The following is a 27,106-nucleotide window of genomic DNA, read 5'->3' as shown; positions in this document are numbered from 1 at the left end:
ACACATTAGCACTGTTTAGTAGGCAAGCACATGAAAACAAACAATGCAAGACAACCAATACAGGTTGATAAATACATTTTGTCTGTGTCTTTGTCATGCTGGCTCAGAGCTCATTTACAATTTTGTCTGTAAAAAGCAGTTGCAAGCGGTCACTGTTAACAACAGCCAGTAGCTTGTAGTGGCTACAAATTACCATCAGATTTACTACCTTGTTGCTAAATTGTTGTAACCTCTTCTAAGTAACAGCTGCCACTACAGATACCAACCATTTGCATGTCAATGGCTTGCTGGTAAAGTACAAAAACACAAATTTGAACAAGTGTACTTCAACATTGTGGCAAGTAACAGCTGGCCTGTAAAAATATTATATATATATAATAAAAAAAAATAGCAACGTTGTATCAAGCCTTTTTGTTTTGTTTTAACCTCTTTCGATCAGGCCAGGGAGTGGTATTTGGTTATGAGCATTAGCGACAGCCTGGTTGGAGACCAGTCAGAAGTTGGTCACTAAATTAGTGGCTTCCACACAGAATAATGGTAATCATTAGATGGTATTTAGCGATTTGCTTTCAGAAGTAGCAACCGGTAACTCCCCGTAGAGTAGCGGCTGGCCAGTAATTAGTAGTAACAAAATTGTAATCAAGCCTTCTGTGTCCAGTGAAGTCAGTGGATGATAGCTGTATGTGCATATTGGTTAATAGTGCTCTTTATGTTTCAAATACAAACCATGTATGAGCACACAAAAACCATTTCAACATATTAGTGAAGCCAAAACCCAAAGTGCAGGAAAGCTGATTAAGTGCCAAGAGTGTCCCTTTAATGTAGTGGTTTTGGGGCATAGATGCTGACTCTTTTGTTGGACAATGTAAAACATTTCCATTTCTGAGAGAATTTATTTGACTGAAATTTTTTTTCTGATGACTTGTCGGATTGACAACCGCAAGAGGCTCTTCTTCCTTAAGTGAAATGAACGAACACATACAAAAGTGTGAACCGTGCCTATTTATAAAAAGAACAAACACAACAGAAAACATGCAATATACATACATATATGTGAAAAATCTTCTAAATTCCAAGCATACTGAAAGCTTATAGCGATATATATATATATATATATATATATATATATATATATATATATACACAAAACAAGATTGCTCCTGCACTCACGCTTAAATGTCCCTTAGGGGCCGGGTGCCAACCAAAAAGTAGCTTCAATATCCAAGGAATTCAAAGAGATGGTTGCACTCACGTAATTAAAAGTCCAAAATGTAATGACAAATTGTTAAAATATCCAAGATCAACGTTTCAGTCCATGCAGACTGATGAAAGTCTGCATGGACTGAAACGTTGATCTTGGATATTTTAACAATTTGTCATTACATTTTGGACTTTTAATTACGTGAGTGCAACCATCTCTTTGAATTCCTTATATATATATATATATATATATATATATATATATATATATATATATATATATATATATATATATATATATATATATATATATACACATTGCATGTTTTTTATTGAAGTGCATTTTTTTTTCTACAAAGTGCCTCAATTTCACAACAGTTTGTTTTTTGTTTATTTAATTTATATTTTTTTTACACAATGGTATGGGAACCTATCAAGGGAAAAATAGTAATACCGGTTGCCTACTATATGTCAGGTGCGTGTATAAAAGTAAAACAATTAGGAACATAGAGTAAGAAAAGTAAGAACAATTATAACAAAACACGACAATGGAGTAGATCATAATGCTGGCGTCTTGCAGTCAGTTCAAGTCGGAGCTCCTTGCCTCTTGGGGGGGGGGGAACACCGTTCTCTCTGGGTCACAGTTATGTGATGTGGAGGGGGCGTGGTCGTCGTTGATCTTGTAGGGATCCCCAGGACTTGGAGGAAGGAGTCTGCTTCTGTTAGTGTGGACAATCTTTTTGTGATGGTTGCCATCAGGGTTTTTGGCATTTTTCATCTATACTCAATGCCTGCGTCACGCTGATGGCTGGTCACAGGTCCCATTGATCGGCGCCATAGTAGTGTGTTGCGCATTAGATCTTGAAAAAAAGGTGAGTTGAGAGGATTCGAAGGTAAGTGGAGTCTTTACACAGACTGCAGCCACGATTTTTGTCGGTGGAGGAGACATCTGATTATGACATCTTGGGAGGCTGTAGGTGGTGTTGGTCTTGGTTTTGGGATTCAAAAGAAGCCTTTAAAGGTAAGTTTCTTTGCTTGAGCGTGTGGTATGAGGGAGGTGGTGAGGCATCTAAGGTAGTAAGGTAGTGAGGTAGTTCCGTCGTGTCGATGGTATGCCCCGAATCTTAAAGTTTGCGTGACTGTGACGGTCCTCTGCCAGATCAACTCTGGTTGTTAGGGTAGAGTGGTAAGACTGCATTTGGTGGATAGATTCTTTCAGGCCTTGTACTTCCTGAAATATTGAATTAATTGCATTGGATTGGAAGAGCAAAAGTTCACTATAGAAACCATATGAGTGGACCAGAGATAATCAATGATGATTTCACAGTAGGAGAATTAAACTGCCGAGAGAATTCTGTCTTGGTGCTGGATTTTATAAGGTGTGTGTGTTTTTTTTTTTTTTTTTTGTTCTTTTTAATTTAACAAAGAGGCACCATTAATTTACACTGGAAAAGAAACAATGTAAAGTTAAAAATGAATATAGTGATTTTTTTTATTCTTTAATTTTGATTTAAATGTTTGTTTAACAAAAGGGGAAGGAAGGATACAAAACAAAAAGAGGAGTGGGTATGGATTACCATGCCTAAAAATGAATATTTAAGTACAGGTTTACAAAAGCATAGCACTTTGTCCAAATTTTGTCCGAACAGTATGTCAAAGTTTGTCCATTCATTTTCGACTAAACTCTGTCGTTATTTTTAGAAGAATTCAATTCCGATCCTGGCAGCGACTGCTTCTTGCAAGAGATTAGTAGATTACCCCCTAAATTGGTATCCAATTCCACAAGTATTAGGGAGTTCTCTGCTAAAAAGCAGAAAGACCAAAATTGGTCTGTCAACTTTACTAATAATAAGTAAAATAAATTACCTACCCACCCAGTGACTTATGGTCCCCTAGCCCATGGTCACCCCCCAAAAAACAAATACTATACCAATCCCCCTCACCTTAATAATATTGAGGTAGTGCGCTGAATGAAATTCCTGAAAATACTTACCATTAGATGTCTTCTTTTTTCTACCATCTTCTTTTTTCAGCCTGAAAAAGGGCCAAATAAAAATCCATAAAGTCCCGCCAAACCATTCAAATAAGAAAAAGATCCAATTGCAAACAAAAAAGGTGGGGTGAATAGGGGACCTGCCGCTAATGGGTGGGGATAAGAGGCTGGTTCTCTGTGCTGATTTGGGAAATTGCCACAGCCCAGCTAAACCTCATTTCCAGTAAGAGGTAATTTTTGACTTAGCCAGACTACTGGAACTTTGTCACATCTGGTGGCAGCTGTGGGATGCTCCCTCTCCTGGCACAGTTTCATAGTAGAGAGCTCTGAGAGGCAGTCGAAGGTAAATGGAGAAGGTATATGAGAAGTTAAAGTTGAGTACCTTGAAAGAACTGCTGGAAGGGAGACTGGGCATGCACAGCATCTTCAAATTCTTCCACGGAAGAAACAGAGTTTTAGCATGAGGTGCAGACTTGGGTGTCCTAATCTTTTGTAGGAGACCATCCAGACAACCTATTGTCCCCGTTGATTACTCCCTTTTGCGATTGTCCCTATAAATATGTGCCTATGTCCCAGTTAAGTTTTGTGTGTTTTACCCTTCAACAAGTGTCATCTGGGGAAAGCGTAAAAGTCACTTCAGCGGGGGCGGGGCCGGACCCTGGAGCTGGCCGGCAGCCATTTTCGAGAGCTCCTGCCCAAGGACCCAAAAAAGCTTAAATCCAAGCAAATAACCTAAGCATATGCCTGTTTGCACGACAGAAACAAGCAGAAGAATATACCGTCCTTCGAATACTGCCTGCCCAACAGCGATATCACCCGGGAAGTGACTATACTGGCGCCTCGGGCCTACAACTCGCATTAACAATGGCGGACCCCGATCCAGCTGGAGAGTATAGAGGGGGCCTCCACACTCCAACAGAGACATTGCGACTGCCGAACCGCAACACGAACGAGAAACCGTAGCCACCTTGAGATGGCATGAGCTTTGGCCCCGCTCCCCCCCCCCTTGAGATGGCATGAGCTTTGGCCCACTGTTTATACCGTTTATCAGGTTTATTACACACACTACGTTTACTAGATCTCCTACTCTTGTTGCTGACCCTGCATACACCATGAGCGTGACCACCTCACCCAGCACTCTCACACCTTACCCTACGAAGACTCCATGCTACACCAGCACCCAAAGGAAGGGGCTCCGAGAGCGCTGCACATGGGAAGCGGGGCCTGACATGCCACTGCCGCGGCACCTGTGGGATCGGCGGACATGATGTCGGGGCTCCAGGACTGTGAAATGCAGGGAATGCGGTGCCATTGCCTCTAGGATTTGTGGGGGACTTGGAGGAATTTGTCCCCATTGCTGTGAACCCTGGGGTACCAGGAAGTGAATGCGGTCCGGAAAACCGGTAGCTGCGAGGAGAGCCAATGCCGGCCTTGAGTGACCTGGTGATGGGAGAGACATTCGACGACCCTCATCTTCCCCGGCTGGGGATCTCGGGGTGCAGTGGGGGTGCAGGAGAAGACCGGTACTTGGACTTTGGAGGGGGGTCCTGCGGGCCGGTGTATATCTGAGTGCAAGCTGGGCTGTAGGACTCCCAGCAGGACTGGCACGGCCTGGAGAAATGCAGACAGAAGACTGGTGGCCTTGGGGTTGCCCGCGGGGGTGCCCGTGACGGGCTCCCTACTTTGGCGCATCTCGCCCTCTGCTCCCCCTGTTGTACAGGGGACAAGACATATGCATGGAGGGAAGAACACTATACAATATATTTTAGCACAAGACTCGAATACCCTGTCCCACTTTTACTTTGGCGTGATGAAACGCCCGGAGATACGTGCATCGTACATCGTACCAGACCCAAGGGAGCACGGAGATAAATCTTCTCTGCAGCTCATGCAAGGGCCTTCACGAAATCCCTGCCTCCATACTGACTCCACAAAGAGTCCGGACACTTACTTTTTACTTATTTTTAATTTTAATAATTTTTCACTAAATCCGTAGGCTATACTGTCTGAGACTGACTCACACTATTAGTTTTAGTTTGTTTGTTTTTCAACATTCTATGCAGAGATAAAAGCTATACTGATATGATTAACTAGGATGTTATCTTGCGTTATCTTGCTTTATGCTACTATCAACCAACTAACTTAGTCTAATATTGCATAACAAATGACCACGCTACCAGAGTATGGCTCTATATATCCCTTCTGTAAGAACGAACACATAGCCCCAACATCACACCAATACTCTGAACATATATGGCTAACACAACACACATAAAGCTTTATTATTACCTTGATGTTCGGGCATAATTAGGATGGGGCTAGGGCAGATGGCCTAAGCCACCTTGCCTCTACAGCACATACAGAAACTGGAGAAATATTGCTGAGCCTATATAAGCCGTTCCACCATTGCACACATCATTATAGATAAGTGTACAGATTGCTCCTGTGGGACCACCATGTAAAAAATTAGTTATGCCCTATGTTTAACCTGTTTTGACGCTACCAATTATGTGGTTCTATCATTTTATGCTACCATTGTCTAGCAAATTAATCTGGACCACACTTTAACTTGCTGTTCCAGAATGCGACCATAATGATATCAATGCCTAATAAACGTAGCCACTAAAATTAATATAACACCTTGACGCTACCGTGATGTATAAGTGTACTTAGTCTAAGCTTTATGATACCGTCTTATGTAATTTTCTGTCATTATTATGCCTCACTATGCAGTTCCTCGGCTCTATGTCAACCTAGATGTACGTATTATATCTTGTTCCTTTTAAAAAAAAAAAATGTAGAGCCTACCATGACATGCAGTTTTACGTTCCCCGTACAATGCTCATGTTACTGTCATGTGTCATTGCATACCTGTGTTTGTACCACTGCACAACAAAAATAAAGAGTGAACAAAAAAAAAAGTAACTTCAGCATTTTCGTCTCCAGTGAGAGAGATCTTTTGACGGATGTACTCAACCAGAGTACTGGAGCGCCATGATACTCTTAGTTCTCCGGTGTGCTGGTCTTAATTATTGATTATCACTAGAGGGAAGCATTGGGGATAGTGTGTATGCGCTGCATTTGTTGCACTGAGCCAATCATCATCTCCTTATAGAGATACATTAACTCACTGCATCTCTATAGGGAGCATTCAGTGTCTTCATGCAAGGCTTGAAGATGCCAAATGTTCACCCTGCAAGGACTCCAGGACTGCACCAGGAAAGGCCTCTAGTGACTGAATGATTGTAAACCTTGTCTTTTTAATTACATGGGTTCTTTTTTTATTACCAGATTAGTGGAATACATCAACATAGAAATTTAATTTTTTTTTGTTAAAAGGTAATCGCAATCTTGCCAATCTTGACATCTGTGCCAAAAAGTCCATCTCTTTTACACTCTGGTTACCATGATGTGGTCTCTGAGTAGGCATGAACATCTGAACGATGATGATCAGTCATAGATAACCCTTTTTTTCCCTCTCTGATGTTTTACTGCGGTCGACTATATATTTCTGCCAATGGCTTTTTTAAATCTTTTTTTCTTGATCCTCTGCTACCCTAAATTTCTGACTTCGCCTTTTGATCCCCTTCTCTTCTTAATGATACTTTTAGATATTGTGTGATTTAATGTACACCGCTTTTAGATAGTTTGCTGTATAGATCGGTCCCATAGTAAATTCTAATGGGTTCTAACACAGATATGTTAGCAATATTGTGCAGAGCCTATATATCTATACACACTTTCCCAGTGGTGTGCAAGATATATATATATATATATATATATATATATATATATATAGAGAGAGAGAGAGAGAGCGAGTATTAGATAGAAATATAGCAATAAACATAAATTGTATAAAATAATCAAAATTTATTATGTTTTTAAAACACGGGTATTCCTAACTATTGCTATAAATAGCTGCTAACACAGTAAAAATAAGTGATGATGAGTTCCAATAATCACTAGATGATGCAACAGAGTCAGTGATATAAAGAAAGTAAAGTGTTCCTGTGGAAAATATTACTACTCCTTCACAGGCAGGAAGACCAGTATGGCTGGATGATATCATTATGAAGGTGATAATTTAAAAGCTTGTTCTTGTGTCCAGATAGATACTTTTGTAGCAGATGGATCTGTTAAATGCCAGAATCCCAGGCGTAGTGGAAGTTTTTTAGAGCAAGCAGAAGGCTTTAGTAAGCACTGTAGATAAAACTTTCACTATTTGTTCTAAGATTTTAGGAATAATCTTTTATGTGTTTGGCAGCTAATAATTTATTATGGTTTTACCATTATTATTTATATTTTTAGCATTATTTGCGCTTTTTTGTTTAGCAATTCAAAGTACTTTCCATGCCAGTGGACTACCTCTTCAGATCTTCCCTTCTTTGTAATCCACTGGATTACAGCCCTCTATTCTGTTCTTCTTTAGTCAATGTGGCAGTATAACCTCTTAAAAGTGGGTTTCTAACGCCTGTGGTTGCCCCTTCCTAGTTGTGATAGCTCCAGAGTTATAGCTGCCAGTAATTATGGTATTGCTGAAGGGGTAACCGCAGTCTCACCTAAACACGAGCAGAGGTTTAGTGAAGGGTGAAGAAGAACTGTTTATTCCCAGCCAAATTATTCACATTTATACAGAATCTGGTACAGTAGTGGTACAGCCAAAAACTTCAACAAACAAACCCACAATGTAACTACAAAATGTATTGTCATCGTGATTCAGCAATAAATGTATACATATGAAAAACCCTAAAAATGCATATTTCCCCCATAGTCTATATAGAACCCCCATAGTCTATATATTCCCAGATAGCCTGGATCTGAGCACCCAACATATCTGAAAAGCGCTCAGATCCCACGACCACAGCCGAAACGTCACCAGGGTAAAGTTCTAACCGACCCCACACGAGGCTCCTGCCCAGAACAGTTCCAGGGATTCAGTGATAGTGGCCGGTCAACTTCGGTGGTTCCATGCAAACAAAATACCGAACACACACTCTGGCTGATTGGTAGTGTTTGTTCGTATGGTTCATACGAACAAACGTACCGAACGGCGCTCTCCTGACATGTGTGGGGAAGAAGTAGCCATTTGTTAAAGTTCAGCGGTGTTCAGGAGTTTCAAAGTCCGATTTTAGTTCCACGCGATCAACGTCCAAACACCGCTGCCTGCATTCCCGGCCTCACAATTAAAGCCCACACTGATGGAAGTGTCAGGAGAGGTTAACAAGTGTCAATAAGCTCAGAGGTGGTCCGCAGTTCATGGGTTGGTTCGGTTCCTGAACAGTCCCAGGGAATCCCACAAACTAATGTCATTTAACAGCCTTATAGCTGGGTCCATAGTCCTGAAGCAGGCGGTTAACTATAAGCTCCTCCGTGAGCTCGTGGCGAGGGCAAGTTCGCCACATTCAATCCAGCTTGCATACTATCCATCTATTGAAATGTTGAAGGCTGATAACTCCACCAAATAAAGACAGATAGTCCTGGTACGTGTGACATGAACATCCCCCTCCCCCACTCCTGTTCAACATAAATTTGTAAAATAAAACAAAAAAACACTTCTTACCTTTTTGCAGTGCTGAGAATCCTTTGGTGCGGCTGCTCACACTGCCTCTGCGATGGTCTTGCTTCCACAAAATTTTTTTGAATTCAATGCTTCTCATAGAGCAAGCATCCAATCAAATGCTTCTCATAGGAAAGGATTGAATTTAATGATTTCCTATCACCTGCATTTGGTCACATGACAGAGTGAAGATACATTGCAGTTTCTACAAAACTTTACTGTACTTTTACTGTATGTCGTCAATGTTTTTTAAAGCCCTGCACTACATGACAGCATAGACCATTGTGTGTTCAGGGCCAGATTAAGAGCCCAGTGGGCCTGGTGCAGACAATTATGATGGGGCCAAATACAGAATCTTATCGACCAAAAACACTAAAACAGTCATAGCTCTCAAGCGTCATGTTTCTGATGGAGTTGGTGTTGGAGGGAAACTCAAAGGATGTAGCTATAAGAAAACACATACTCTATGATAATCTCTTCATCTAATTAATGCTTTCATCTTTCAAGTAAATCCATACCCCCTAACAGCAGTGGCCAGTGAAGCAGGAAGTCAACGGGCGGGGTAAAAGGGTAGGCCACTGATGCAAATCACGTGACCAAAACTGCAAAAAGTGGTGAACATGCCCAAAAAGGGGGTATGTCTGTTCAAAGAGTTGGAAGGCCAGTCTGGCATCAGTGTACCCATGTATCAGTGTCAGTGTCCCCATGTCACCCAGTCCCCCAGTCTCCCAGTGTCTGTGTCCCCATTTCTCCCAGTGTCCCCATGTCTCAGTGTGTCCCATGTCACTAGGATGGGACATGGGGACACAGAGACCCAGGGGCACTGAGACACTTGGGGACACTGGGAGACATGGGGGCACTTGTGGATACAGACATGGGGACACTGGGAGAAATGGGGTCACAGACATGGGGACACATACACTGGGAGACTAGGGGACACTGACACTAGGGACACTGGCTGGGAGGCATGGGGACACAGACACTTGGGGACACTGGAAGACATGGGGGCACTTGTGGACACATACATTTGGGGACACTGGGAGAAATGGGAACACTAGGGACACTGGCTGGGAGACATAGGGACACTGGGAGACATGGGGACACATACACTGGCTGGGAGACATGTGGACATTGGGAGACACGGGGACACAGACATTTTAGGACACTGGGAGACATGGGGACACTGAGAGACATGGGGAAACAGGGAGACTAGGGGACACTGGGAGCCATGGGGACATTGAGACACTGGGAGACACTGTGTCCCTAGTGTCTCCATGTCCCAATGTGTCTCACTATGTCTCTCAGCGTCCCAATGTGTCTCAGCGTCCGCTAGTGTCTGTGTCCCCATGTTTCCCAGTGTCCCCAAGTGTGTCTGTGTCCCCACGTCTCCCAGTGTCCCCTAGTGTCTCAGTGTCCCCATGTCTCCCTGCTGCCTTTCCCCCCATCCCTCACATATCTGAGCTGTAGTCTGTCTCTGCAGGCTGGGAGCTGCTGTCTGGACTCTCTGTGCTGTGTAGCTGCTCCCCCGCGGATCAGTGAATAGAGAGAGGCAAGGAGATGCTGTAACTTCCTATCCCTGCCTCTCTCCATACACAGTGATCCCTACTGGCCGGTGCTGGTATTGCAGAGTAATCTCCGTTTATACTGAGAAAAATATTTGCATTTGTATTGCCGGTATTACTGCAATACCGTCATGGCCAGGCAGCCTCAAATACCAGCTGTGCCTTAAAATACCAGTCAGGTGGCAAACCTAAGATTGTGTGTAAAAAAAAAAAAAAAAAGTAAACTTTTTTTGTTTTTTAAATGGGCCTGGGCCTGGCCCCTATGTTAATCTGGCCATGCATGTGTTCCTTGAGAGGTTCAATGTCAGCAGAGGGCCCAAAACATATTAACTTGTCAGAGCTGTCTTGATTTGCCAGTGACCTGAAAATATTAAAGGAACACTCCAAGCACCATGACCACTACAGTACGCTGTAATGGTTATGATGCCAGGAGTGCCCTAGCACCTACAAATGTGAGCAAACAATTTGCAAATTGTTTAACATTGCACCTGTGGACTGCTGGACCAGTAACCTCTTTTAGCCAGAAATGACCTAATCTGAGCTAGCCCAGTGGTGCAGGTTGTAGCTCATTGGCTCTGTACCAGAATTTACAGCTTTCCTGTAGATGGGGACTGGTGCCAGAAAAGTTGTCAAATAATTTGCAAGTGGTGCTTGGCATGTTCCTTTAAGGGAACCACAAAGTTCTGGGTCATTGCTAGTCGTGTATTCAGCTCTCTTCTAACCCTAGTCTCCTCTTTTACAGTGTACTTCTCCATGCAAGTGATCTGGGCACGGCGAAGGTTTAAGATCTCTCCTCCTAATACATCAGGCCATCCATGTTTTGAACGAGTCTTCAGAGCTCAGTAAGACTATCTACTTGAATAATGTTAAAAAAAAAAAAAGTTTCCTTATACAGTTATCCTTGACTATATAAAATGTTTCTCCACATTTCTTTCTTTTTAACTAAAATATAGCTAGTGAAATACCTCCTTATGTTAAACTGTTACGTGGTCTATGAACATAGGGGTTAGTTCATTACAATCAGATATGATCAGTGGCAGCTGGTATAGTTTAAAGATGGTGGGCTCCACACAAGTAACCTTGTGAGATGTCATGCCCTGTTCAAAACCATATGGATCTCTGTGGCGGAACCAACCCCGCCACTTGTGCCTGGAGAGGACTGCTTGCCAGCCTCTTGCCCTGCGACTATGGCCCTGGGATGTATTGCCCTTCTAGGAACTGATTTGGGCATGTTGTATTTTATTATGCTGCTACTGGCCCTTTAAGAACCATCTGGGGCCATACTGTGGAGTTACTGGGTGGCCACCATTTCATGTATCAGAGGCACATGGTGAGAACAATGGATGAAGCACATGATGAGAACAATGGATGGCGGCCATTTTAACTCACAGACACTGTTGTGACTTTTATACACGGTGCCATCTCGCCGGTATTTGGTGCACAAAGAGATCGTGCAGTAGTTTTTTTTTTTTTTTTTTTTAAACATTCTGTGTTTATTGGGTTTTCAGGTTCTCACAATAAAAGAGACAAAAGGCATACATTACATAGACATTTGGTATGCTTGATTTGACAGACAGGGGCATGTGATACGGTTGGTTTCGCAGAACTTTTAGTCTGTGCCTGTCTGTTTGGCTGCGTCATGTTGTGTCTCATTGTCTATGCGCTAAATGTACAAGGTAATATAAAAGAATGTAACGCAAAAAATAACACATATTTACAAAAGTATGGATACCAATACAAGTGGTACGAGTTCTCGGTCTCAGGGGTTAAGTTGTGGTTCTATTTAATGTGTCAAGGGTTTCAGTTGGGTGTTTCGATTCCCTGCATGGGCGTGTTTTGGGCTCTCTTGTTGCGGGCCCTGCGTGCTCTTTGGGTGTGATCTTGTGTGTTGGGCCTGCTCATGGGTTGCTCGGATGAGCTCCTGTGTGGGCCCTCCGCCCCAGTCTGTGCCAGGGATCTCCCTCTATCATAATGGCTGAGGTCCTCCCTCCCTCATGGTATGGGTGCGAGGTCCTGCTGTTTGGCCTAGCGTTTGGGGGGTCTCATGTTAGGGAGGGCTCGTTCAGCCATGGGTCCCAAATTTTATAGAAGTGATGTGATGTTTTGTGGATCTTGGCTGAGAGCCTGTCCATCTCCATAGCCTCTCTGGTTTTGCGTATGACTACAGCTAATGTGGGTATATTCGGGGTGCCCCAGAGTTCTGCTATTGCTCGTCTAGTTGCTAAGGCCAGTCTGTTCGTGAGTTTGTTTTGTGCTCTAGTTAGGGGTTCCCATGGCTTGGACAGGAGCCAAATCCAGGGGTCTAGGGGTATGTCGGTGTGGAGGAGGTCGGAGATCAGATGTGCTACTTCTGTCCATAGTGGCGTCAGCTTGGGGCATTGCCACCAAAGGTGTATATATGTGCCCCTGTGTCCGCACTGCTTCCAGCACAGGTCTGTGTCTGCCTTTCCCATGTGGTATAGCCGTGTAGGTGTTAAGTACCATCTCAGCATAGTTTTGTAGGCCTGTTCTTTATGATTTACGCATATGGATATGGATGCCGTGGCCTCCCACACCTCCTGCCAGTCTGTCGGGTCGTCTGGTGGTCCCAGGTCCCTCTCCCAAGCCGCCACATACGCCATTGCTCCCGGTGATTGGTTAGTAATTAATAGTGTGTAATTTTTAGTGATCTGTCCTTTGTGGGTTAGGTTGTGTATGCATGTTCTTTCGAAAGTTGTAAGTCTGGTGGTGGCTGCTGTCGTGTTTTCTGGGGGTTCCAGGAAGCTCCTCAGTTGTATGTATCTGAAGAGGTCGTGAGTGTTGTATGCTCGGTGTGGTTGTGGTAGTTCGTTGTAGTGTAGTAGTTTCCCACCAACAAAGAAGTGGTAGAACCTATAGAGGTCATTGTATTCATAGATTGTGCAGTAGTTTTAAACTACAGAACAGGGGACACATTTAACAGTTATTATTTTTCATATAGCCTGTATATGTTCTGCGGAATCTGCATTAAACCGTATCTGCCAAACTACTAAACGGATCTGGGTGAATTTTGGATATGTGGTTCACCCAGATCCCCCGGTTCAGAGGATGGGGGATGCATGTTTTAGGGGCCCCAGTGATATGTTTTATAAAACTGTATTCCTCTGCCTGTGATAATTATATTACCCATTGTGTTCAGTAATCATATCACAGGCAGAGGGGAGGATTTTGTGTGGGAGTGTCTGTGTGTATTGTACGGATTTATTGGTTGTATTTCAAAACCCTGTGGGCAGTACTATGTTTGTGGATTGTGAAAAAAAGAGGCTGTATGTGCCAGTACAGTCAGTTCTGCTTGACCTCAAAACGAAGTGTCGTCTCGTTATTGGGGGAATTGGATGGTATGCTGATTGCCAGGAGTGTAAACTGATTATATGCTTTTCCTGTTCAGCTGTTTACAGCACTCACATGCTTGAGAGCATTCATATGCTTCTCCGGTTCGGTGGTTGTGGTGTCTGCTGCAGTGCTTGGAGTCCTCAGGAAGCGCTAGAAGCATCCTTCAACCGAGGTACTCAGTCGGGGTGCCAGGTGATCCGTTACAATCTCCTGTCCTCAATAAAGGGGAGAATAGAAACTGCATATATCATGACCGACACATGTTGTTTAGTTTTTTTTCTTTCTTTTAACACACACTCATCACTAGTCCTTACAACGCCAATACGTTTGGTGTGTGTGTGTGTGTTTTATTCATGAAGAGTATTGTATATGCGGTCCATAAATTTTTTTCTGGCAGGGGGCTGCTCTCTCTGTATCGGAGACATTCAAGATGTATGTAAAATTGATGGATAGCTGCAAACCAATTTGTTCTAACCTTGTAAATGTTTGCACTAATTAAGGTGGAAAAAGTCCAACGGATATAAAGCATAGAAACCAGGAAAGCATGAAAACAGTCAGACTGAATGGAAACAAAATAATTTGTCTAGATCAAGGGTTCCCAACTCAGTCCTTAAGTACCGTGTACCAGCCCAGGATTTAGGGATTACCCTGTTGTGTCTAAAGTGTTTTTTCTTTCTAGACACAACCGGGTAATTCCTAAATCCTGGACTGTTAGGGGGTACTTGAGGACTGGGTTGGGAACCACTGCTCTAGATGCTTCTCACTTGTTACAGTGGAAGCATTCAAGGGAAGCACCACCCACAATCATGCCAGCAATTGTTTCCATTTCAAGATATATATGTTTTAAAGTTCCAAACTTGTAATTGATGCTTACACTGATCAGCCACAAGATTAAAACCTTTGACAGATTAAGTGAATAACAATGATTAAATAATAAAAAACAAAGAAAATAGTTACTTGCACATTATCCCAAATGCCTATGCACATTGAAATAACTGGAGTTTTTTATTATCACTTCAATAGCCATTTAAGTGTAAGCTCACCTGCCACGTCAAGGGAAAACATCTTAGGTAACCTCCAGTTATTGGAGGTATAAATGTGCGTAGGGATATGGGATATTGCGCAAATAACTTTTCTTTGGTTTGTATTCTATGTGCTGGGGCTGATATGTACTATAGTCATTGCTTTAACTTAGTGAAGCAGTTTTCATATATAGGTATATACAAAACTGCTTAATTCTCCCATATAGGAGTTAACCCCTTAACGACGAGTGACGGACGAGGTCCGTCACTCAGGGGAATGCGTTAATGACGAGTGACGGACCTTGTCCGTCACGCGTTAAAATTAACGCCGCGATCGCGCAGTGCCGGCGATCGCGGGGTTAATGCTGTTGCTGGGTCCCTCCGAGTCAGGGGCAGACCAGCAGCAGCAAATCCGGATATCCCAGCCCATGTGATCGCTGTGACAGCCAGTCACAGCGGTCACAATGCTGCTGGGATATCTGATCCGCCTCCCTCCACCTCGTGTGGGTTTGTGAAGTGGAGAGAGACGGATCGGTGCTACATTGTGTCCCTGCGTTATTGCAAAGTTATACTTAAGTATAAAATTCCTTTTCCTGTAGTTAAAAAAAAAATTAACCCTTTCCCTGCTGCTTGATCACTGCTAGCAGTGATCAATATACAGGTCACAGTACTCTACTGTGATCTATTTTTTTTTTTTTACTTTCAAGGGTTAATTTTTAGTTTTTTGTAACCCTAAGGGGTTAAATTTTATTATTTGATTTTATTAATTTGTGATTTAGTTATTCTGGTGGGTGGAATTTAGTGGGAATTAGGGAATAAAAAAAAAATATATATATTTTTAGTTTTGTTAGCTGTGTTAGCTGTATTAACAATGTTTAGAAAGTATAGCGCGGAGGAGGCTTATGCCCTGTTAGCGGCCGACTCAGAGGCCACTGACACTGCCTCAGAGAGTGAAGCAGGGAGTGACGCAGGGGATGCAGGGGACAGGGACTATGTGCCAGATACTGCAGGACCATCAGGGGAAATCGACGATTCCCCTAATGCTGAACATGGCGCAGATGACTGGGTACTCCCTAATAATTTTTCCCCAGACATCCCAATGTTTACAGCCAATCCTGGCATACAGGCGGACCTGTCTGCCTATAGTGCGCTGGATGTTATGCAGCTGTTCTTGGGGGATGAGATTTTTGGGGAGATAGTCACCCAGACTAATCTCTATGCGGAGCAATATCTGGCACGCAATCCAGACTCTCTTATCTCTAGGAAAGAGAGATGGTACCCAACCAGTGTGCCAGAATTGAAACAATTCTGGGCACTGACCATGTTAATGGGGCTAATTAAAAAGCCCAAAATTAGGATGTATTGGGCTAAACATCCTATTTGCAATACTCACATTTTTGCCGAGACAATGACAAGGGAAAGATATGAAGACATACTAAGATTTATGCACTTTAGTGATAACCAGGGCCGGACTGGGAAAAAAATTAGGTCCGGGCATTTTTCAATCAGAGCGGCCCCATAAGAAGGGGGCGGGGCCAGAGAGGGTGTGTTTTGTCATCACTAATGACAAGCACAGCCCCTCTCAAAGTGAGCATGCTAGTTCAATGCGCAGAGCCCCGCTGAAGAGCTCTGGCATTAGAAAAAGGCCCTGAATTTGTTCTGCGCAGCACAAGCAAATTTAATAACATGCTTGCGCTGAGTTTGCTTTTAAATTGTCTCTGGTGTCTCCACAAGTGGGATACCAGAGGACAAAAGGGCCAGGAAAGTGTATGGTGCATGTGTATGGAGCCTGCTTGTGGGATTGCGTGTGTGTAGAGTGTGGTGTGGTATTGTGTAAATAGGTCAATTTCATTTGTGTTTGTGGTGTAATATGTGTGGCTGTAGAGAGGGGCTGTAGAGTGTGTGTATAGGGAGCATAGTGTTATAGGGGATGTAGCGAGTGTGTGCATATGGGTTGAAGTGTGTGTGTATAGGTGACGTAGTGTGTGTAGGGGTTGTAGAGAGGGTGTGTTTAGAGAATGTTGTATGTGTTTTCTGACAAGGAATGTAGTGTGTGTGTAGGAGATCTACTGTGTAAAGGACCCAGAGTGTGTATAGGAGATTGTGTGTGTGTGTGTGTAGAGGATTAAGAGTGCATATAGGGTAAGGGATCTAGCGTGTATCTGGAGCGTAATGTGTGTAGTGGTGCAGTGTGAGGGGTGCTTTAGTGTGTGTGTGTGTGTGTATATATATATATATATTTGGACATATTGTATGCGTGAGGGGCGCAGTGTGTGTGTATGTAAGAGGGGTGCTGTGTGTGAGGGTGTTTTTATGTGCCGTCACATTCTAGGTTTCTAATTTTCTTTGTCTGTTAACTCACTGAGGGTTATTTTTTGTGTATATATATATATATGTGTGTGTGTGGGAGTGTGCTGTATATGTGTGAGCGAGGGTGCTGGGGGTGCTGTGTGTGTGTGTCTGGGGGTGCTGTGTGTGTGTGTCTGGGGGTGCTGTGTGTGTGTGTCTGGGGGTGCTGTGTGTGTCTGAGGGCGCTGTGTGTGTTTGAGGGCGCTGTGTGTGTTTGAGGGTGCTGTGTGTGTTTGAGGGTGCTGTGTGTGTCTGTGTGCTGTGTGTGTGAGTGTGAAGGTATATTTTATTTACATTTAAATATATATTTTTTATTAATAAAAAAAAAAGTTATATCCCCCCTCCTCCCTTCTTACCTTTTAGCCTGGAAGGAGGGGGAGCTGTTCTGCCTGGGGCTGGGGGGTGGGGGGTGGGGGGGTGCCGTGCAGCTTCCTTCCCTGGTGGTCCAGTGGTGAGAGTGAACTTTAGCCTGAAGGCTATAGTTCACTCTCGCGAGATCTGAGCGTTGCCGCGGTAACCGCGGCAACGCTCAGACCTCGCGAGAGGACCTGGCGGAGCTGCTGGCTAGAGCTCCGCCGGTCCTCTCGCCTGCCTCCCTCCCTCACACTCTCTCCTGCCGGCGGCCGCCTGTAACTGCCTGTGGGCCGGTGAGGGAGATCTTTGATCTCCCCACCGGCCCATGGAGGCACAGAGCAGGGCCGGCGCTCGGGTAGCGCTGGCCCTGCAGGGGCTGGCAGGGGAGATCGATCCTGTGATCTTCCCTGCCGGCCTCGGCCCCACGGCCATCGCGGCCCACCGGGCATTTGCCCGGTATGCCCGATGGCCAGTCCGGGCCTGGTGATAACAACAAGTGCCCCCCAAAAGGTGATCCGCAGTATGATCGTCTTTACAAACTACGCCCTTTAATTGCCCACTTTAACAGTAAATTTGCTGCTATATATACCCCCAATAAAAACATTTCCATTGACGAGTCCCTAATGAAGTTTAAGGGAAGACTGGGGTTTAGACAATATATCCCATCCAAAAGATCCCGATATGGGATCAAATTTTATAAACTATGTGAAAGTGGCAGTGGCTACGTATACACCTTTCGTGTATACGAAGGAAGGGATAGCCACCTTGATCCCCCAGGTTGCCCAGATACAGTAGGGACAAGTGGGAAAATTGTCTGGGACTTAATAATGCCACTACTTAATAAAGGTTATCATCTATACATCGATAACTTTTATAATAGCATCCCACTGTTAAAAATGTTGTATTGCTTCGAGACCGTGGCCTGTGGCACTATTCGGAAGAGTCGCACAGGTTTCCCAAAGGCTCTAGCGAACAAAAAAATGAAAAGGGGGCAAACAGCAGCTCTCTGCCAGAATGAACTGCTGGCATTCAAGTACAGGGATAAAAAGGATGTTTTCATCTTAACCACCATCCATGGTGAAAACACTCGGAGGGTCGCAGTTCGTGGCAGAGACGAATATAAACGGGTGCCAGTCTGCATACGGCAATATAATCGGCATATGGGGGGGCGTTGACCTGTCCGATCAACTGATGCAGCCATATTTGATCATGAGAAAGACCAGGGCATGGTATAAAAAAGTGGGCATATACCTGATGCAGATGGCAATCCACAATGCCTTTGTCATTTTTAAAAAGGCAAATGCTGGGCTGAAAAGCACTTTTCTTTCTTTCCAGTTTGAGCTAATTTCTAAGCTGCTAGAATGCCACACAAGGAGACCATCAGTGGAGGCTAGCAGAAGAATGGAGGCAGGTCACTTCTGCTTTAAGATTCCACCAACCCCTAAAAAACAAAACCCCCAGAAAAGGTGCAGGGTGTGTTACAAGAGGGGCGTAAGAGTTGAGACCAGCTACTACTGCCCTGATTGCCCCTCTCAGCCCAGCCTATGTATTGGCCATTGTTTTAAAATTTTTCACACCCAGGCCGAATAAGTAGACCAGTTTTGGGGGGTGATTTTTAGTCATCTGTCTGATTGGTTACCGAATCTTGGCTTTGTCTACAGTTTATCCGGTCTTCTCTGATCCTTGACCTCGGCTTGTCCTATCGTTGTTCCGTTTCTCTTTACTTCTTTGACCTCGGCTTGTACCTTGACAATTCTCTGCTTGTATAGCCCGGCCATTCTAAGGACCGGTATTACAAGTTTCTCTCTCTGTGTTCTCTCTCTTTGTGGTCTGTCTGTGTTTTGGTTTCGGAATCCATGACAGCTTTGCCCGGCACGCAGATGACTGTGTACTACCCCCGGATAAGTTTACCCCAACTATTCTGTATATGGGGGTATCATTGCACTTCAACATCCACATAACCATGAGAAAGGTACACATGTGGGTATCGTTGCACTAAGATGACATAGTTGAGCAACATATTAGGTGTTATACTGCCATAGCACACATAAGGATAACAAAATATACAGTAACATCTCCAAGTGTGTGTCAAAAAGGCAGACAAAAATGCTAATTGCAACGAGACTTGGTACAAACTAACAAAAAAATGATCCTACACTAAGGTTTAGAATATACCTTTTGAAATACCCTGGGATGTCTTCTTTAAGAAATGGTAGGCCTTTGTGGGGTAGTTTGAATTGAATACCTGCTAAGATGCTTGGAAATTGCACATAGGCCCAGCGTCAAAATTCTAAGTTTGGTAAAAACTCATATGATAGGTCTCCAATGTGCCCCTTCAACATCCACATAACCCTGAAAAATGTACACATGTGGGTATTGTTGCACTAAGATGACATAGCTGAGCAACATATTAGGTGTTTTACTGCCACAGCACACATAAGGATAGCAAAATATACAGTAACATCTCCAAGTGTGTGTCAAAAAGGCAGACAAAAATGCTAATTGCAACGAGACTTGGTACAAACTAACAAAAAAATGATCCTACACTAAGGTTTAGAATATACCTTTTGAAATACCCTGGGGTGTCTACTTTAAGAAATGGTAGGCCTTTGTGGGGTAGTTTGAATTTAATACCTGCTAAGATGCTTGGAAATTGCACATAGGCCCAGCGTCAAAATTCAAAGTTCTGTAAAAACTGATATGGCTTGGTCTCCTATATGGCACTGTAGCTTCACAAAATAGTGCCAAAGACATACAATGGGGGTGTCATTTTACTCAGAAGACTTAGCTGAACATAATTTGGGGGGTTTGAACTTAGTGGCACATGTGAAATATACAAAATGCCCAGCACAAATGCAATCCATATGTAAAAAACGCACAAAATTATTTTTTACCACATACTTTGGCATCTATTGGTGAAAAAATGGGGGCATGTTAAGGCACAATATGCACCTTATGAGATACCCTGGAGTGTCTACTTTTACAAATGGTAGGCCTTTGTGTTTTTTTTTTTTTTTGAACAGTCAAACTGTTATAATACCCCATATGGAAGCATAGGCTCATTAAATCCGTCTCTCAAAATTCTACTGTGAGTACTGAAAAGGACAGGTCTCCTATATGGCACTGTAGCTTCACGAACTAGTGCCAAAGACATACAATGGGGGTGTCATTTTACTCAGAAGACTTAGCTGAACATAATTTGGGGGTTTTGAACTTAGTGGCACATGTGAAATATACAAAATGCCCAGCACAAATGCAATCCATATGTAAAAAATGCACAAAATTATTTTATACCACATACTTTGGCAACTATTGGTGAAAAAATGGGGGCATGTTAAGGCACAATATGCACCTTATGAGATACCCTGGAGTGTCTACTTTTACAAATGGTAGGCCTTTGTGGGTTTTTTTGAACAGTCAAACTGTTATAATCAGGGCCGGCCTTAGGCATTTGGGCGCCCTGTGCAAAAAATCTTCACAGCGCCCCCTCCTCCCCCACTCCTTACCCCTTCCCACACACCCTGTCACACACACAGGCAGGCAGACAGCCATACATACACACACACAAACACACTCAGGCAGTCATATACAGACAGCCACACACAAACACACACACAGACATAGAATGTGACGGCAGATAAGAACCATTCGGCCCATCTAGTCTGCCCAGACAGTCACACATAGGCAGTCACACACAAACACACACACACACACACAGGCAGACAGCCACACACACACACAGGCAGACAGCCACACACACACACAGGCAGACAGCCACACACACACACAGCCACACACAGGCAGACAGCCAAACACACAGAGGCAAACAGCCACACACACACAGTCACACACACACAGACAAACAGTCAAACACACACTGTCAGACAGTCACACACACACGCGCAGACAGTCACACACACACACACGCAGACAGTCACACACACACGCGCGCAGACAGTCACACACACACACACACGCGCAGACAGTCACACACACACGCGCGCAGACAGTCACACACACACACACGCGCAGACAGTCACACACACACACGCGCAGACAGTCACACACACACACGCGCAGACAGTCACACACACACACGCGCAGACAGTCTCACACACGCGCAGACAGTCTCACACACGCGCAGACAGTCTCACACACACACACACAGGCAGACAGCCACACACACACAGTCAGACACACACACTCACTAACAGACACACACACTAACATACACAGACACACACTAACATACACAGACACACACACTCACACACACACACACTAACATACACAGACACACACTAACATACACAGACACACACTAACATACACTCACACACTCACCCACATTAACACATTTTTTAAAATTTATTTAGACACCCCCCCCCCCCAAGCCTCCTTACCTTTGGGAATGCTGGGGGGGGTCTCTTCCTCCCTGGTGGTCCAGTGGCTGCTGGGCTGGGCGGGCGGCTGGCGAGGGAGCACTTCCTCTGCGCTGTTTGCTCAGCTCCCTCGCGCGCCGCACAGTGAGGCTGGGAGCCGGAATATGACGTCATATTCCGGCTCCCAGCCTCACTCTGCGGCGCGAGGGAGCTGAGCATACAGCTCAGAGGAAGTGCTCACTCGCCAGCGCCGCCCGACCGCCCGGCATGTCTGTTAGCCGCAAGGCTAACAAGACATTTGCCTTGGGCATTTGGGGGCGGCTTTTTTTGCCTCCCCCTGGAAAATACCGCACAAGGCAAATGCCTTGTTAGCATTGCGGCTAACAGACATGCCGTGTGAGCTATGCGGCCGCAGGGCGCCCCCTGCACCATGGTGCCCTGTGCGGCCGCACAGCTCGCCAGAGGCGGCTCTCTAATTAGGCGGTTTAGGCGGCCGCCTAAGGCCTCGCGCTGGCTGGGGCCTCGCGGCCGCCTAAACCGCCTGTTGGCAGAGTGTGTCAGGTCCTCGGTCAGTGACCGAGGACCTGACACCAGGAGGGGGCCCGGCGGCTTGCCCGGTATGCCGCCGGGTGCGAGGCCCCTCCTTGCTGCCAGGCCGGCCACCGCAGACACTGGTCTGCAGCTCCGCAGTGTGCAGAGCTGCAGACCATGTGACTCGCGAGAATTGGCCAATCAGAGCGTTGCCGCGGGTTACCACGGCAACGCTCTGAATCTCGCGAGATTACACGGTCTGCAGCTTTGTGGAGCTGCAGACCGGGAGCAGGGGCCACCGGACCACCAGGGAGCCCACTGGACCACCAGGGAAAGGTAGGCTCTCCCTCCCCATCACCCCCCACCAAACTCAGGCTCACCCCCGACCACCATCACCACCCACCACCACCCTTAGCCTCACTCCACCACCATCACCCCCCACCACCCTCAGCCTCACCCCCACCACCCTCAGCCTCACCCCCACCACCATCACCCCCCACCACCCTCAGCCTCACCCCCACCACCCTCAGCCTCACCCCCACCACCATCAACCCCACCACCCTCAGCCTCACCCCCCACCCTCACCATCACCCCCCACCACCATCACCCCCACCACCCTCAGCCTCACCCCCCCACCCTCACCATCACCCCCCACCACCATCACCCCCACCACCCTCAGCCTCACCCCCCCACCCTCACCATCACCCCCCACCACCATCACCCCCACCACCCTCAGCCTCACCCCCACCACCATCACCCCCCACCACCCTCAGCCTCACCCCCACCACCCTCAGCCTCACCCCCACCACCCTCAGCGTCACCCCCCACCACCATCAGCCTCACCCCCCACCCTCACCATCACCCCCCACCACCCTCAGCCTCACCCCCACCACCATCACCCCCCACCACCCTCAGCCTCACCCCCACCACCATCACCCCCCACCACCCTCAGCCTCATTCCCCACCACCATCACCACCCTCAGCCTCACCCCCCACCACCCTCAGCTTAACCCCCACCACCATCACCCCCCACCACCATCACCCCTCCCCACCATCACCCCCACCACCCTCAGCCTCACCCCCACCACTCTCAGCCTCACCCCCACCACCCTCAGCTACACCCACCACCACCACCCTCAGCTTCACCCCTGCCCACCCTCAGCTTCACCCCTGCCCACCCTCAGCCTCACCCCCACCACCCTCAGCCACACCCCCCACCACCCTCAGCCTCACCATCCCCCATAACCCCCCACCACCCTCAGCCTCACCCCACCCTCAGCTTCACCACCCCTCAGCATCACCCCCCTCACCCCCCTCAGCATCACCCCCCACCACCCTCAGCATCACCCCCCACCACCCTCAGCATTACCCCCACCACCCTCAGCATAACCCTCCGTCACCACCCTCAGCTTCCCCCCACTCACCATCACCCCCTCCTTCTCACATTACCCCCTTCTCACTCTCACATTAACCCCCCTCACTCTCACATTACCCCCTCTCACTCTCACATTACCCCCTCTCACTCTCACATTAACCCCCTCACTCTCACATTAACCCCCTCACTCTCACATTAACCCCCTCACTCTCACATTACCCCCTCTCACTCTCACATTACCCCCTCTCACTCTCACATTACTATCACCCCCTGCTCCCTCTCACATTACCATCAACCCCCCGCTCCCTTTCACCATCACCGTCCACTCCCTCTCACCATCACACCCCCCGCTCCCTCTCACCATCAGCTACCCCATACACATAGGGTCTCAGACAAAAACACAAACATGCTCACAGAGACATACATTCGCACACACAAGGATACTCTCTGTCAGACACACTCTCAGGCACATACACAGGTAGACAGTGCGTCAATGTGTATATGTGACACTTTTTTGTTAGTGGGGCCTCATGTTTGCGTTTCGCCTAAGGCCTCATAAAGTCTAGAGCCGCCTCTGCAGCTCGCACACCCCTAAGGCCGGCCCTGGTTATAATACCCCAAATGGAAGCATAGGCTCATTAAATCCGTCTCTCAAAATTCTACTGTGAGTACTGAAAAGGACTGGTCTCCTATATGGCACAAACTAGTGCCAAAGACATACAATGGGGGTGTCATTTTACTCAGAAGACTTAGCTGAACATAATTTGGGGGGTTTGAACTTAGTGGCACATGTGAAATATACAAAATGCCCAGCACAAATGCAATCCATATGTAAAAAATGCACAAAATTATTTTATACCACATACTTTGGCAACTATTGGTGAAAAAATGGGGGCATGTTAAGGCACAATATGCACCTTATGAGATACCCTGGAGTGTCTACTTTTACAAATGGTAGGCCTTTGTGGGGTTTTTTTTGAACAGTCAAACTGTTATAATACCCCAAATGGAAGCATAGGCTCATTAAATCCGTCTCTCAAAATTCTACTGTGAATACTGAAAAGGACAGGTCTCCTATATGGCACTGTAGCTTCACGAACTAGTGCCAAAGACATACAATGGGGGTGTCATTTTACTCAGAAGACTTAGCTGAACATAATTTGGGGGGTTTGAACTTAGTGGCACATGTGAAATATACAAAATGCCCAGCACAAATGCAATCCATATGTAAAAAATGCACACAATTATTTTATACCACATACTTTGGAAACTATTGGTGAAAAAATGGGGGCATGTTAAGGCACAATATGCACCTTATGAGATACCCTGGAGTGTCTCCTTCTACAAATGGTAGGCCTTTGTGGTTTTTTTTTGAACAGTCAAACTGTTATAATACCCCAAATGGAAGCATAGGCTCATTAAATCCGTCTCTCAAAATTCTACTGTGAATACTGAAAAGGACAGGTCTCCTATATGGCACTGTAGCTTCACGAAATAGTGCCAAAGACATACAATGGGGGTACCGTTGTACTCAGCAGAAGTAACTGAACACATAATAAAACTTTGTACAGGAATAGCACACACCAACTTTACAAAATACACATGAGAAGTTCTTTGTTATAAGTTTGTGTTCGAAAACCCCCCAAAAACACAATTTTACTCCAATATTTAGCAGAAGTTGGCGGTAAAATGGCTACGATGAAAGTGTCAAAACAACCTTAGGTAAATAGCCTGTGGTGTCTACTTTATATAAATATATACTTTTGTGTGGCAATTTTGTTTTCGTTTATGGCTATTAGGCTTACAAGACAAACATACCAAATTCTAAAATCGCTCCACATAAAAAGTTTATTTTACTCCTTGTGCTTTGTGACCTGTAACTACCAAAAAAAAACTTAAAATCCCAGACACATTATATATTCTGTAATTCAGAACAACTAAATGAATTTATTTTTAATTACTTTCCTTAACCTGCACTAATTATGTACACATTATTATTGCAAAAACTGTAAAAAAAAAACACAAAAAAACATTTTTTTGCATATTTCTGTATTTTTTTTATAATAAATAAGCATTTATATATATATATATGTGTTACATCAAATTAAAGCCCTTTCTGTCCTTTAAAAAACGGTATATAATATGTGTCGGTGCAATAAATTAGTAAAATGCAAATTGCAGTTGAACGCAAATAGCAAAAAATGCAAAAAATGCCGTTGTCATTAAGTGAAAGACAAGCTTCTGAAGCTCTGTCCTTAAGGGGTTAAATCACTTTAGTTTATGTTTATGCAGCCTTAGCCACACCTCCCAAACTGTGGTTTCATTTTCAAATCAGATGTGACCGCACAGAGTGTTTACTTTAGATGTTTTTATCTCCTGCTCTATTAATAATTTAACTTTACTCACACACAGAAGGCTCCTGCAGGCTCCAGTGGGCTATTAAACAGAGCAGGAGGTGTATATATATATATTTTTTTAATTAAACCGACTATGCAATAAAGGACGTTTAAACATTAGATCGTTCTTTAAATGGAATGTAGAGAGAGAGAGACTGTGTAGGTCACATGCAGGGGTGGTGTGAGTGGTGCTGCATAAACAAAGTGATATAATTACTAAATAGCAGAGGGCTATCCACACAGAGGGAAGCAGGGGAATTGCCAGTATAACAAAAATGCTATTTATTAGAATACAGAAATAAAAAGTAACAAGAGGCCAAATTGATAAAAAAAAAAAAAAGCTATAGCATAATGTATTTTATCTTCTCTTCTCTAAGGTGCTTAATTTTAGTCTATCCTTAAATAATGCAATCAATTTATCCATTCTCACTCATTTCCAAACACATCACTTTCTTAAAAGTCACTTCCATCTATGTAACGTCACAGTGGACTTAAACCAAGAATAAGACCCATCACATATCCAGATATCCAGATATCACATATCCAGATATCATAAGTTAGAGCAACCATGAGTACTGTAACATATTGTATTTTTACTTGTGTATTTTATAAGGATGCATTCAAGGCCTCTGTTAATCTGATTTCTTCCACCTTGACCATCCATTGGATGAAGGTCATGGCAACTGGCTGCCGCTAGAATACAGGGATAAGCACTCTCGCAGCATTAATCATTGTTTTGACAGGCTTTTCTTGCTTGTTGAGAGGGATAAAGAAGTAATGTAGAGAAGCATTGTATAAGGAGTAATTGGAGGAGTATCCTTCTCTGAGTCCGGTGGAGAGTGTAGTAAGCACCAGTAGCTTGGATCACAGGACATCAACAACACAGCTTCGGCAACATTTTAATCCCTCAGTGTTGCCAACAATCAGCTGAGGTAGTATCATGGTGGATGCCTTAAGGTCAAATGAGTGTTCCAAATCAATTACCACAGCATTTTCTGACTTCTGTAATACCTAGTCATTGGGCTGATCTTCTC

The 27,106-nt window shown here is 44.8% G+C and overlaps 1 protein-coding gene across 1 annotated transcript in view; it reads left to right on the top strand.

The window, feature by feature from the left end:
* The window catches only part of LOC134601001 (leukotriene C4 synthase-like), a 52,397-nt gene that overhangs the window by 10,955 nt on the left and 14,336 nt on the right, over positions 1–27,106 (top strand). Inside the window, exon 3 of the mRNA XM_063445412.1 lies at positions 11,055–11,154. Within this exon, the coding sequence (XP_063301482.1) occupies positions 11,055–11,154 (100 nt within the window). The remainder of the gene's footprint in view (positions 1–11,054; positions 11,155–27,106) is intronic.

Source organism: Pelobates fuscus, chromosome 3 (assembly GCF_036172605.1).
Source record: "Pelobates fuscus isolate aPelFus1 chromosome 3, aPelFus1.pri, whole genome shotgun sequence".
NCBI classification, from domain to species: domain Eukaryota; kingdom Metazoa; phylum Chordata; class Amphibia; order Anura; family Pelobatidae; genus Pelobates; species Pelobates fuscus.
Note: the sequence above shows the minus strand (reverse complement) of the source record. Positions and strands in the feature narration are given on the sequence as shown.